The 14529-nt window shown below is 40.4% G+C and overlaps 1 protein-coding gene across 4 annotated transcripts; it reads right to left on the bottom strand.

Annotated features, from left to right (window-relative positions):
• Positions 1–1390: 1390 nt before the first annotated feature.
• Positions 1391–13109, bottom strand: mbd1b (methyl-CpG binding domain protein 1b). Of its 4 annotated transcripts, XM_030418733.1 has the most exons (17): positions 12830–13098; positions 12620–12680; positions 11563–12181; positions 10930–11070; positions 10069–10210; positions 9691–9980; positions 9502–9584; positions 9300–9343; positions 8302–8442; positions 8130–8207; positions 7946–7966; positions 7530–7622; positions 6441–6602; positions 6171–6341; positions 5763–5840; positions 3966–4061; positions 1391–3867 (listed from the first exon to the last, which is right to left on the bottom strand). In XM_030418733.1, the coding sequence occupies exons 3-17, from the start codon at positions 11967–11969 to the stop codon at positions 3394–3396; spliced, it is 2421 nt and encodes an 806-aa protein (XP_030274593.1). In that variant the 5' UTR covers positions 11970–12181; positions 12620–12680; positions 12830–13098; the 3' UTR covers positions 1391–3393. The 4 variants fall into 4 exon arrangements, with proteins under 4 accessions (XP_030274593.1, XP_030274595.1, XP_030274592.1 ...); XM_030418735.1 differs by having other exon boundaries at positions 6171–6320; positions 12620–13109; XM_030418732.1 differs by having other exon boundaries at positions 12620–13098.
• Positions 13110–14529: the final 1420 nt, after the last annotated feature.

Here is a 14529-nt window from a genome sequence, read left to right as displayed (position 1 = left end):
ATGGCGTCCTGAAGCCAAAAAAAGCTCGACTCCCTGCTGATGAAAATACCTGGATCTTCCATGATGTGCGGCCCACAGAGCGTTTGCACTAAAGACCCCATCCGACCAGGCCTGCTAACTTCAGGTTTAGCGCCTCGCTAACTTGAACAGGCACAGGATGATTCATTTGTGCAGCTCTTCTACAATCTTCCTAACTAATCTTAATTATTATTTTTCATAATATGAGCACAGTGGGCAGTGACACTTTGAACAGGAAGTCAGGCAGTTAAAGGGTTACTCCACCACTTTCACACAAACTGTGTTTACAGGTCTTTAAAAAATACGTGTGAAAAAAGCCTTTTGTCAATCAATCAAAAAGGACAATCAATCATTGATTGAGTGAAAAAAGCCTTTTGTAGCTTCAGAGGAAGCTGCATGCATCTTGACAATAAATATCTATTGTATTAACTGCCTCCAGAGATTTCACTAAGTAGCAAAATTGTATTGTGGGTAACGTAGGCATCCCGTTTCTAAAAGAGAAAAGAATTCATGAAATATCTCTGGTTCTACTGTATTGATTTGAAACATTTGTGTTTAAACTCTTCATAATGAGTCCAACAGTCTTATAGGAGTGCAATGTTAGACTAGTGTGACTTTTTTTTTTTCCACAAATGCAGAAGTACTCCGCAAGACCTGTTCACACACTTGTAATGTGTGAAATGGGTGGAGTTACGCTTTAAGGAAACAATGGATACCAGTGAGTCTCAACAAAACAATACAAGAGGTGTTTGCTTTTGGCTGACGTTTTAGTTTGGCCCTCCAAGGACAAAAGTTTGCATAGCCCTTGTTTACTGGAACACAAGCATACCAAATGTTTTACATGCCTACATAACAAGCTCGGCAACTGTAAATCAAATAAACTAAGTTTCTGTGGGCATCAGAGATGCTTCACTTCAAACAGAGACATTAGTGGACCACAGATCAAAAACTCTAATGCAATACAAAATATAGCTCTGGTTTAATTTAAAGGCACTAGCTGTAGTTCCCACAGAAACAATGCTTTATAATAAAACCAATAACTCAGCCAACATGTAAACCACTCTGACAGTCAGTGAAACAGTATCCGGCTCAGTTTACTGTTGTCCCATCACGTCATGCAGCCCGACAAACAAGGATTAAATAGCTCCATGTAAACATGAAGTAGCAGATAATACGAATGGCTGTCACTGAATATAAATTATTGGGCTTTCACTTCTTCTTTCTGAGTCAGCTCACACTCAGTTCTTCTCAGGATGTGTGACAGGTGTAGTGAGCCCATCAGGTAGATTTGATCAATATTAAAGGCGGGTCAGTGATAAAATTTTTTTTTTTGCACGGTGCCTTCAGAAAAACACAGGAAATGTGGAAAACCTTCGTTTCACTTCTTTAAATGTTTTAATTCAAAGATTTTAATAACAATATATTTTTAAAGAATAATAAACGGATCCCAAACATTTCAACATCTGCACATTTACTTGAGGAAATAAAAAATAAATCTGATACATGTTAATGCAAAAATGCTCACATTGTTAAAGTTATTCATTTACTCCATAAATATCCCAATGAAGAGGCGGACGGGAGAAAAAAATCAATTATTACACAACTTCCAACAGTCATTCAAAAGGCTTGAAATACAACAATAAATACCAGGCAAAATGCGAGGCTGTGGTTTAACACACTTTGTGTCGACCTAACAAAGTTCACCACCTATACCAGTTTCATTTGAGGACCTTATTTGACGTGACTAGCATAAAGAAGAGTACATACTCTGATCTCAGTATTGTTACATTTCAGCATATTTCCGGGGTTGAATCTGCCAAAACCAGCATTAATCCTCTAAAGCACAAAACCATCTCCCGCAGCCAGAAATGATGCTGAATGAGGAACAGATTCTGATCTCTTTCTTGGGCGTCTACTAAAAATGCTATTGTCTAGGAGAGGAACATTTGCCAAGCATTGTTAAAAGATCGATTTAATTAAACTTTTTACATGTTTGTTAATTGTAAAATGTCATTTGTTGTTAAATGTGACAATAGAACAGCTTTACTGCATTGTTATTAAAGTGCTTTTTGAAAAAAAAAGCATCCCACGCATCTTAATGCTATTTTTAAAACACTCTGAGTGGATGTTATCTGCAAGAAAAATCAAACTGGTTTAAATTAATGCACATATATGACACAATCTTAACGACTGCATAACTCCTGTCGAGTCAATAATAAACGGAGGTACTTTTTCTTGCTACAAATCTCAGAGAGATCTGATGTCCAGACAATAGCACTGTTATTAAACCCATTTGACTACAGAACATTTTTTAACTTGATTTCTGTCTCCCACATGTCTCCTGGCAATCACAACCTCCGATGCCTCGAGGTTTTAATAGCAGCGTTGCCTCTCTGACATGAAGCTGCAACTGTTGAAGTAACAGTTGTTGTCTCAACACTGTCTGTCATATGAGCCATGGAGCCATACAGGTCATCAAGACTGACCTTTGAGCTGGAGCTGTTCAGTAACACAGGTGATCTCTATTCAGTGCTGTATGACTCACTCAATTGTTTGTATCTGTAGAGATTTGTTTCCCGCCTTTGCTCTTCATGTTTTTGGCCTTATTTTAAAATTACACTGATCTGTCTAATGAGATCAGAGTATCTGTATGTTTCACAGTCTCCTTTTCCAATTCTATTAACTGCTTATTTTGAGGTTAAGACATTATGTTAGTGTCAGTATTCTACAAAAAAAAATATCTCAAGCTTTAATAAAGCACCATAACTGTTGCTAAATTAATATGAGTGAACATAAAAATGAAAAGAAAACTCACTTTTTTTTTTTATTTGACCAAAAACCATCAGTCTGCTGGTTACCTCCAATATGGAACACAATATACAGGTAGCAATGCAACATTGTTGACACCGCGCCCAAAAATTGCTGCTTAAAAGAAAGGAGGGTTAAGAGCTGACAATTTCACTTTCATTTTTTGGAACAGAGGCAAAGTTTGAGGTTGAACGAACACGAAAAGTGAAATAAGGTTGGGTGGGTGAGGGTTAAAGATTCCTCAAGTAAAAGTGTGAATCAACTAATAGCACAATAACCATACAGTGGGCTCTACCCATCACACTGCCCAAAACTGACATAACAGTCGTGAAGAAAAGCCCTAAACCAATGTAACAGAAAACATCTGAGAAGGAACACGCCTGGATTATTATGTCACAGCTCCTGGAATGCCTTTGGTGATTTAGATATTTAAATCATACTTTTGCAGTCCAGAGGTAAATCTGTAAATTGTCATATGTGTTATTACCAAAAGAACAACAGAAACGAAAACAAGAGCATGGCACAAAGTTGCACCATAGAACCAGCGGTCTTCTGTCTCTACTGGCGTTAAAGTCCTCTCATCGCTCTGCAGTTAGCACAGATGCGGACTTTCCTCCTCACCAAGAAATCACATGTTGATGCCCGTGCCAGTATGACTGGGTCTTTATTAGATGATGGTTGTTTGGGTGGCAGTCCCTGGCACATAACGTACTTTGCCAGGCCCAAAAGCAGATTGACCACTTCTGTTACTGAGGTCAGGCGTCCTGGGTACGTGTCGTACAGTGAGTGGGTGGGGAGCAGTGGCTGCTTCTGGACGGTGACCTGATAGCAGAAGCCTGGGTCGATCAGCACTGTGGTGTCGGTCATGGCGGACTCTTTAGAACACTGGATGAGCTGCAGCTGCGGTCCCTCCACCATTATGGCATACCAAAGGATTGGCAGTGCTGAGGAGCGCAAAGCGTGTAGCAGCTTCATCAGCTGGTTTTCTACATCCGCACCGCTGTTAGTCGGGTTATCAGCCAAACTGAAGATCTGTGTGATCTGCAGGGAGCAACAGATGAAAATAAATATACAAAAAGGTTTCCATCATTGGTGGTTCTTTAGAAATCTACTATGAATAGTCTCAGCTTGTAACTTACCATGGGCAACTCCTCATCCTCTTCTTCATCGTCGTCATCATCATCATCGACATATTTTGAGCGTGATCTCGCTGCATTCCATCTGCTTAGCTGGTCCTGGATTGACAAGGATGAACTCATGAGCTCAAATATTGACTTTAACAACTGACCGTAAAACTCATCTGTAATAACAATCATATCAAACCAACACTTCACTGACATTGAATTGTAGGTGCATCAAATCAGTGTGCAATTGCTATGACTGTATCTATTGTTTGGATTTAATCATGGACCATGTGCCAAATACTCATTATCTGTCTGTTTACAAAGGTATTACAGAGGTATTAGAAGAGTAGAGAAAATCAAGATGCCTCACAGGTTTTGCCAGCAACTGGTCAACAAGTGAGATCACCAAACTAAAAGTCTCTACATTTCTACTTCGTCAGCATTCAAGCCATTCTACGTGACAAAATGACTAAAAACAATCATTTGTCCAGTATCAGTGAATGCAATAGAAACAGGATTGCGAGGCATCCTCCTCTAAACTTTGCTAAACAACATTAATAGTTTTGAATTTGCCAGAAGCAGAGTGGCATGTGGCAAACACCACTTAACTCTTAAACCCCAACACGCCTGTGGGTCAGAAATTGCAAATTAAACCTGTATAAGCATACATTATTCACAATGGAGAGCTGTATTTTAAATTACAGTGAAAAGTCTCAAAAAATGCATAATATGTCTGGCAAAATGTGTATAAAGGTTATGCAATACGTATCTGCCATAACTACAGGGCATTTCTACTAAATGTGATGGTGCAGCCATAAAAGAAAGTAAACATGCAGTACAGCTTTGATGAAACACAATGTGGAAAACAAATGACTTGTTAATACTTGAGGGGAAATGAAAGGAAAGACCGACTGCTAAGGGGTCAAATAAGAAAATATGCCATTTTTCCACCTTCTGTTTTAATTGGGCAGTGCTCAAGAAACAGTAAATGAGAGCTGCAGCACTGATGATGGGTCAGAAAGCATCAGATGCTATTCAAGTGACCACAAGAACAAACTGAAGGACAGCCAAGAAGAGAGGGGTGACGACGAGAGAGAGAGCAAACAACTTGGCAGTGATATGCATCCTTTATAAAAGGAGATCAAATTAACTATCGGAGGCGACTCGGTGCCAAGTGGTTAAGGCATGTATCCTATAATTGAAACATCCCCATTTCAATTCCCTCCGCCTTTGTTGCATGTCGTACGCCTCTCTCTTTCTCCTTTTCATTTTTCCTGTCCATATACTCTGTCCCTCTATACCCTCAGTACTGCCGAATGGACAAGAAAGCATAGGACGAGGAAAAGACCACCCAAACTTGAGACCAGAAAACACAAATCAACATATGCACACCCGTAGCAAAAAGGATTAATCAAGTGGAACAATTAGGCATATGTACTGCATTACTATTGACTGGCAAAAACACTGGTCAAACAGAGCTGGAGCGAGGCCTGGATTCCTCACACTGAGCCACAGGCCACAGAACAGCATGGCAACAGATACACAGAAGGAAAAGGACAAGGCGCCAGGAGCGTTTGTGAGAGAAAGTGTAAACAGGAGGCTGTGATGACACATGATCACTGCTGTTAAGAATAGGGCAGCGCGGATTCGTACGCCATCAGCCAGAAGAGTACAACTATCTACAGAGGGGCTGTGGGAAATCTCAAGGCTCCTCAACATGGAAACACTAAACGAAATGCAACAAGTTTCACCCGATGAAGGAAAAAATTTACATTGATAGAAAAACATAAAAAAGGAAGAATGTAAACCTACCAGCTCAGAGTTGTGGTTGCCGATGTGAGGGACTCTGTCAGGCAATCCATTCCTGTCTCCGAAATCCAAATGACTAAACTGTTGCAAGATAAAAGCACAGTGACATAAGTCTGGTGAGAGTGCTGAGTGACAGAAACATGCAGACAATAAACTATTCTAACCTGCATAGATGATTAGTGGTCTCTCACACTCAATTCATAAGAGTGTTTGCTAACACTGGCAGGCTCAGTGATCCAACTCATCTTAACAGCGGTACATAAAAAAGCTAAGAAGAAACCACTCATTCTTCCTGAACCTTTTAATGCCAATGTATTAAGGTTTTTTTTTTTCAGCAATCTTCAAAAATCAACCACTACAAGCAAAAAGAAACAATAAACGATTTAAAGATTAAAGGCACAGGGAACTCACTGGTAAGTCATCATCGTCATTGTCACTGAAGTCCAAGCCTGATGCCGACGCTCTGTTTTTCTTGAAATTTGACTTCCGACTGTATGTGTAGTGAGGTCTAGGCCTGCCAGGAAGCATTTGGCCATCTGGCCCGTAGTCACCTTGTCCCATCTGAAAAGGCAGCAAATGTCTCTGCCAAATGTAAGCAGAGAAAATTTTTTTAAAAACTGCACCGTTACATCAATACATGCAACAGTCAATGAATTCATTCAGACTTGATAAGAGTCCAACCATTGCCTGTCTCTGACACTGGCGTAGTCGACACTTCTGCCTCTTCTTGTTGCTGCCTCCAAATTTGGGTTTGTCTACACAAAAATCACATGTGCCGCAGTCTTTCCTGCACAGACAGGCTTTACATTCACCACAGGATCGCCGCTTCCGCTTCTTATGCCACTGAAACAAGAACAATAAGGAATATAAACGGCATTATTGTCAATCATATAGGAAGAGGACGGGGCAATTTTGTCAAAATGTGTCTGATTACTTCAACTCAAAACCTTCCACACCTTTTAAACGTGATGTGAAGTGTTTTTTCCATGATAGTAATTCATCCTAAATCCATCCACCTGTTTTTAAACCCGAGTAAAAACGGATGGGGTGGGGATGTGACTAGGTGCAATGGGATAAATCAAATGATCGAATAAATCATGACGGACACAAAGCATGTATCAGCTCAACTTAAGCATTCCTCACATTAATACATGAAAACAAGAAATGCCTTATTAAATCCCATTTTCTATATTATTTTCTATCATTTGAGGTGTGACTGACTCCCTTTTAAATCACAGATGGAAACGCGTTTTATTGCATTATTTTGTACAGAATTTCTGGAAATTCCGTTTTAATTGGGCTACCATTTGGATGCAAACTTTGCTGAGTGAGTGCACAACTAGTAACCATTCCAAAACTAATTATCCATATATTAAACCTGTCAAAACCCACAAACCTCACCCCCTGTGGCATTGCTTTTAACAATCAATTTGGGTTGATGATAACATAAGAAAATCACTATATAATGAGCCCTATTATGACAAATGTAGTAAACATACTAACACGAAAAAATACTGCTGAGCTGAAGTTGGTCCCTGGGCGCCGCACAGTGGCTGCCCGCTGCACAACAGATATCACTCCAACTTGTACCGTCTATGACTCTATGGCAGCTATTATCTATGAGGAAGAACTATGCCAGCTTTCCCTTGCCACTACCTCAGGCATTAAGGGGCTGACGCACCGTCACAAAACAGATTTTGGTTGATTCTGTATCACTTTAGATGTCATGTCGTCCTTGCCTGTAGGAGAGTGGGTTGAGAAAAAACTCACATCATCGTCGTCGTCCGTCGACAGGTCATCCTCATCATCGACGTCCACGTTGACGGAGAAGTTCTCTGTGTCACTGCTTTTGAGGCTCAGGTGCTGTGTGAATAAGACATCATCAGTGAGAGTAGGAAAAAGCAGATAAAAGCAACCAGATGGAGTATTATTAAAGGGGCTTTATGTAGGAATTTGTATCAATTAACCCGTATTAATCACTTTTTTATTGGCCGTATGTGAGCAGATTGTAAGGAAACAAAAATAATGAGACCTTCCCGTCTCTCTCGGTTGATAATTCAACATTTGTTTTAACGTTAATTTAGAAATGGCGTCCACTGACATGAACACCCATCTTCCAGCACAACACAGATGTTCCACAGAGCCCCTTTAATAAACAGAATTTGCTTGCATTTTACAAACTTTACCTGTGATTCCATAACTTCACTCTGTAAAACAAAAAAGCTCATGTTAGAACTGACAATATTGTGTGAAACTTTCAACAGAGCAATACGCAATTTCAACAAGACGATTATCTAAAAAGCTCAGAGCACAGCGACTCCAGCAGGCGCAGTAAACAGAAAGTGTGGATTCAATTGTAGCTTTTATTACCTGGAAACTAATGTCATCAAATGTATCAGGAATGTCACTGTAAGGTGTCTGTGGCATGTAGCCTGCACTGCCAGGGCCCTGGTACAACAAACAGGAAAAAAATGCAAATGAATTCAAATGTAAGATCACAACAATAAGCATCAAAATAAACAATAACTGTTCATCAACATACCTTGCGAATGGGACATATGCATTTCCTTTTCCGGCATATGCGTTTCCGGGACTCGGGGCTCTGCAGGCCATGCTTGCAGTTGGCGCACTGCCCACAGTTTATATTGTTGTGGCATCCCACACACTGTCCACAAGGAATCCACTACAGGTGCCACGGACAAGAAGAGAAAAGCAGGTGTGTTTATTCCTCATTATGCACTTTAATATTGTTTTTACACATTTTACACTTTTATCAGAATAATTATTGAGACACATTTGATACAGTGACTTCTCAGTGTTGAAATATTTCAGAATTTTCACCTTTTCTTTCTTTTTCTCTCTTTTTTACAGTATTTTCTTGGGGGGCCTTTCATGGCTTTACTTGATAGGACAGCTTGGTGAAACGCTTTTTATCCATCCAGCTCGATTTGGTATGAGTTATCCAGTTTCAGAGATACTGGCCGTAGAGATTACTGCCTTCTCTCCAACATATGGAATAAGATGGCATACATTTGAAAAAATAAACCGCAATGGCACTTTGCAATAATTCTTTTTTAAATCATGACCCAGTTACTCAAGATAATCCACAGACAGTGTGCAGTCTCATGTAGAAACTAATCTTCCTACGAGACTATCCAACTGCATCACCAGAAAGAGGGAAAAGGGAAACTACTCTTGTGCTCTTATTATCTTGGAATGTAAACATTCGTGCCGTCATCCTTGGCATAATGTAAGCATGCCTCTCGTCCATGAGTAAATCCATGCAAGAAAATAGTTCCTATGAGAAACTGCTCAGCAACAAAATCTGGGGACTAACGTGGTCACGACTTCTCATCTCACCTAACCCTAAGTGCCAAATAGTTTGCTTTATCTAACCCGGTGACAAACACCAAAACAACATCTAGGAGCATAGATGTAGTATTCTGATTGGTTGTGAGCTTTCCCTTTAAGTTGAAGCTAGTTAAAGTAGCTAAAATATCTCAGTCCATTCAAACAGCTGGTTGTAAGACAATGTTTTACCTTTCTGAAACGAATCATCGGATGCTCTTTTGTCTTTGATGCAGCTGTAATGAGAAAAATAAAACAAACGTTTGCAGGATGAGTAAAACTGTAAGGAGGCCATCATTTTTACCACACCTCAGTCAATTCCATGATGTTGTCCTATATCTAACAATAAGTTTACCTCACAATTATGTCATTACACTCTAATAAAGTGACGTACCCCAACAGCCGGGACAGCAGGGCCTCTTCCTTTGTTTGTCATACCATGTGCCTATGAAGGAAATACCACATTTGGCACAGAATCTGCAGAGAAACATGATGAAGCTCAGTACATTTGACTTATTAAATACATCAGCTGTTATAATAAGATTAAGTCTTGAAAAATGAACTGAAGTAATAAGGAGCTCACAGAGTATTGTCCTCCGTCATAACGTCTCCATTTATGGAAGGGATAGGGATCGGTTTGGAAGATGACGAGGGAGGAGGAAGTTTAATTCTAATTTCCGAAGATCGTTCCTCACTGCGAGGAGCTTGATATGAGGATCCCATCGTACTATGTGATGAGAAACTTGTCTGGTTGCAGCTGAGGTTTTTGGGCACCTGACTGGGGGTGAGTCTGTGGTGGGAGTCTGGTGTGTCCGCCCCCTCTCCTCTGTCCACCCAGCTGGACTCTGAAGAGGAACGCTCCCGCATCTTTCTCTAATGGATTTGAAAGTAAAGAAAAAATTAACTTAAGACATGATTATCTCTAATGTTTGAAGTGTTAAATGCTAAAAGAGGCCAATACCTTCGCTCTGTTTCGAGTTCTTGTCGGATGTGCTACACCTTCGTAGAACTTTCCTGTCTTATAATCAAATGTTGACAAGTCAAGAAATCCCTCCAGCACTGAAACCAGTTCTACTCGGCTTCTCACTCGATCCCCTCGAGGACTGCAAGGGAAAATCAAACAAAACAATTACAACTGCAAATAGTTGGAAGACTGGAAACTTAAACATCCTGTTGTCATACGGTCACGGAATGAATTAGGGCTGGAACTAATTATTTTCCTTATTGATTTATCTGCTCAGTTATATAAATAATATAATAATATATAAAATGTGGGCGAAAAAAGGTTTTTGTGTTCAATCAGTTCAGAAACAAAAAGGTATTCAGGATACAAAAATATAGAAGAAAAAGCACAAAATTAGAACTGAAATTCAGCAATCAATCATTAGTTGTGCCCAAATCATTAAGTGTATAAAATCTTACAAACTTGAATAAATTGCTCAACACAATTTTCAAGAGCCCAAAGCGATATCTTCAAGTAGTGATCAAAGTTATCAAAATGAATCGATTAATTGGCTAACTGTTGCAGCTCTTGTAAGAAACTTAAATGTGCAAATACTTAGAACTTCAGTTCTGTTCAGGCTGTAAAACCTGTTATCATCATCAATCTATCATTAGTTATAATTATGAAACATTATTCTGATTTCGGTTGTTTTTGCTTTATTATTGTGTGACCACTATAAATGCTTATGAAGGTGAAAAAAGAAGCAGCAGAGGTGGAGTATAAATATCACAAGAGTAAAAGGAAGAAAGTACTGTAAGAAATTATCAAATGTATCAAATTGAAAAAACAGCTGCCCCTTTTCTAACAGACAGTATTTACCCCAAGTAATATACATCCTTCTGTCCAACACTGGAACCTGAGCGTCGAACAACTTCTTTGCGTTTCCACCCCTCTCCAAGTATTGGCCACTCAACCCATCCTTCATCAGGATGCGATCGCTTCCGGCGGGGAACGTTAAGCCTACATTTAAGAGAGTAGATGGGAATCAGACACGTAAGAAACATTTATAACACATGGGATGAAAAGCCTGCACAAGTTGCCATCCAAAACAATGTTAATATGCAAAGTTACATTGTGTCTCTTTCAATAGATTGAGGGAACATTTCCTGGAAGTTTGAGATTAGATAGTTCTTTCAACAACAGCTGAAACCACCAGAGAAAGACATTCAAATGCCCTCTGATTTTAATTGGCAGTTCCTCTGAATATTACTATTTAACCTTTGAGAAAGACATTAACAAATTAATAGCAAATACACTGTAACCCCGTTGCTAGCGTACATTATATTGTAACCATTCCCATTCATTAAATATCCTCTCCTGTTAATCTCAGTCAGAAAAGAAGGACGTCATCTCTACACACTTGCATCACCACTGCCAGCTCCATGATGGTGATGATAATGTTGTGGCTCTTGTGCTTGCATTAATGGCGCAAAACAACATTATTCAACTTACTGATAAATCTTTTTGAAGGTCTTCTCACTGCCTGGCACGCTCTCGCTCCTCTCGCTTTCTCCTGCCAGGCTCTCTTCCTCTGCATCATTCCTACCACTGTCGGCATCATCATCATCCTCCTCAAGAGGCTCAAACCAGTCAATGGGAGGCTCGCCAGCAGTGACCCTAATGTCGTCCCCCTCTTCCTCCTTGATCTCTTTCTCTGTATCCGTTACTGGATCTGAGCTGGGGTTTTCCTTTGTATCGAGGCTGTCTGGGGTAGCCGTGGGCTCCTGAGCTGGTGCTGTCTTAGAGGTGTTTTCCGCCTCGCTGCTCTTCTTCTCTGTGCTTTGTCCCACATCTTCTTCTACGGGCTCTTTGCCAGGGACCGGGCTCTTGGGAGATTCTTCAAGAGTCTCTTCGTTCATTGATGCACCTGTTTAGGCCGCAAACAGTCGGAAGTGTTTTCCTGCAGACAAACAAGATATCCTCTACAGCTGATCTTACATCCCATTAAAGTGGTGCATTCTCAAACTGTCCTGGATGGAGCCACTTGACCTTGGCTTCGCAGGTCTGAGGCAGGTGTATGGGTTGTCTGGAGGGTTGGCAGCTGCTCAGCTTAACATGACAGACCGGTAACCTGAAAAAAGAATAAGAAGTTGTTCATTTATAGTTATTAAACACGCAGTATGTCCACTAACTGTTACAGCACACACAGTTAACCTAACTCGCTGGTTATGCTACCATAAGTTAATGTTAGCTTGGAGCAACTGGCTAGTTGCTCAGAAAGCTGCTCTGTAGTCTTCACGAGCAGACATTAACGTATAGTTAGCACACCATTTCAATATAACTAAACTGGCTGTATGTATGTCACAATTTAGTCAACGTTGGACGTTAGCTTCCATACATATAAAGCTAGCTAACGTTGCAGCTTATCCATGGCTAATTAGCTAGCACTGAGGTGTAGCAAATCTTAGCCGACAAACACGTTAGCGACACTAGCTAACCAACAGCTGCATATGCTCAGATGCTCTGATATTGGCACGGAGTATTTTAAGTACGTAGTTTTGCGACATACCACAAATGCAGAAGTAGTGCGATGTTAATGCCATGCACGTTGGGTTAGCTGGTGTTGAACACTGGAACCGAAAACGTTAGCAACATTTAGCTATAGTTAGCGTCCCTCCATGGTCCCTATGCCTTATGGTGATAGTTGAGAGCTGTTTATCGCTACCAGTTTACGAATGTTTGCCCTATACGTGGGCCAACAAATCACACACACACACACCTTCAGCCTAATATTTCCCAGATGCTTGACACTCTGTTCACAACAGTCTACAATTCACTTTTCGAGGTAAGCTGGAGCTGACGTATGTTTGCTAGCTACCATGCAACTGGCACAAACGGAAACTAGCAGGACAAAGGAAGACCAAACACCAAAATGGAAATCTGTCCAGTCCATGGATGTGGGCTGCGACGCCGCCTACAGAAAGGACGACCAACACTTCAGCTGTAGTACAAAAACACATACTCTCCATTTGCAGTTACAATCACTCATTTTTTTTAAGTGACTGTAGAATTATAATTTGACGCTAGGGTCCATCAGGCACCATAATAAATGATTAAAAAACAACAACAACAACAACAACAACAACAACAACTGAGTTTCACTGTCTCTATGATCAGCAAGTGAGAACTTTGTTACATTAAACACTCTTAGAAGATCATATTTTCATTTACCTCTGCTAAACACTTAAACTGCATTAAAAAATCAAACAAAAACAACAGCCATGCTTCCATAAAAGCCCCCACCGGATTTCATTTGTTGTTTATGAGACATTTCAAACACAACACTCCTTTCATACTTCTGTTTTTCAGGCAGAGAAACGCAGAATGAGACACAGCGGACTGCATAGAAAAGTAAAAGTTGTACAAGTTATAATGTGTTTGGCCGGTGAGACGGAACGGAACGACTCCTCTCATCCCGGCTTCATCCTCTTTGATACCACGCTTCATCTTTGTCATTTAACGATGCTGCCTTCACGGGTCATTAGGAAGAATTTTGAGCGCGCAAGACCGGGTACAGGCGTTCATGCGTGACTTTAGCGGACGCACAGCTTGGAAAACATCATCCCAACCATTAAGATGAATTGTAATATCATGTAGAGTGGACCTTCGTGTGAACGATAGTGTATGCTTCGACGTTCGGACCAAATCACATGTACTTTCATCTGCAGACCAATATTTCAGGGATGTAACACACAATTCCGAACCCAGGACAGACATCCTCCATGTGCACCTCGTGCATCCAATGGAGCTTTAAAATTGTGCTTTTTTACCATAAAATGTTTTGAACTGAAATAAAGTTATACATCAGATTAAATGGAGCACCACGCAACTGCAGGTATATCTCTTCCCCCTTTTGCCCAGATATAAGTAAGTGACTCTAATGTTGTTGAACTGTTTTTTTTTTTGTTATTGGGGTTTAATAATGTAATTCATGATTCCTGCTACTAGACCCATGTCTGCACTCTCAGACCTCAACAGGACTCTGTTGTAAAGTATGCAGATGACACCAACATCGGCAGCCTTACACACATTCGGGTGGGTAGGAACTGTCTTGCAGAATGGTGCACAGAGAACCATCTACTGCTCAGTGTCAGCAAAACCAAGATTACTGTTTTTAGGGAAAAAAAAGGAAAATACTCACACCTGTCTACATCAGTGGAGCTGAGGTAGAGCAGAGGAGCAGTTTTAGGTTCCTGGGAATCAATGTCACCAACAGGAGAACCTCTTGTAAAGTTCTTAAAATGAGGCACACAAAATGTAGACACCAGTTGTTGTTTTTTTACTATACCGTTATCCTCTGCTCATTTAGGCTGCATTTTTACTCCCACATATATCGTAATATGCCTCTTGTAGGCTGCATTAAGACAAAAATGACCAGGCGAATATATACTACATTTTCAATTCACCTGTTCGTGTTTC

Source organism: Sparus aurata, chromosome 6, assembly GCF_900880675.1.
Source record: "Sparus aurata chromosome 6, fSpaAur1.1, whole genome shotgun sequence".
Lineage (NCBI taxonomy): Eukaryota > Metazoa > Chordata > Actinopteri > Spariformes > Sparidae > Sparus > Sparus aurata.
Note: the sequence above shows the minus strand (reverse complement) of the source record. Positions and strands in the feature narration are given on the sequence as shown.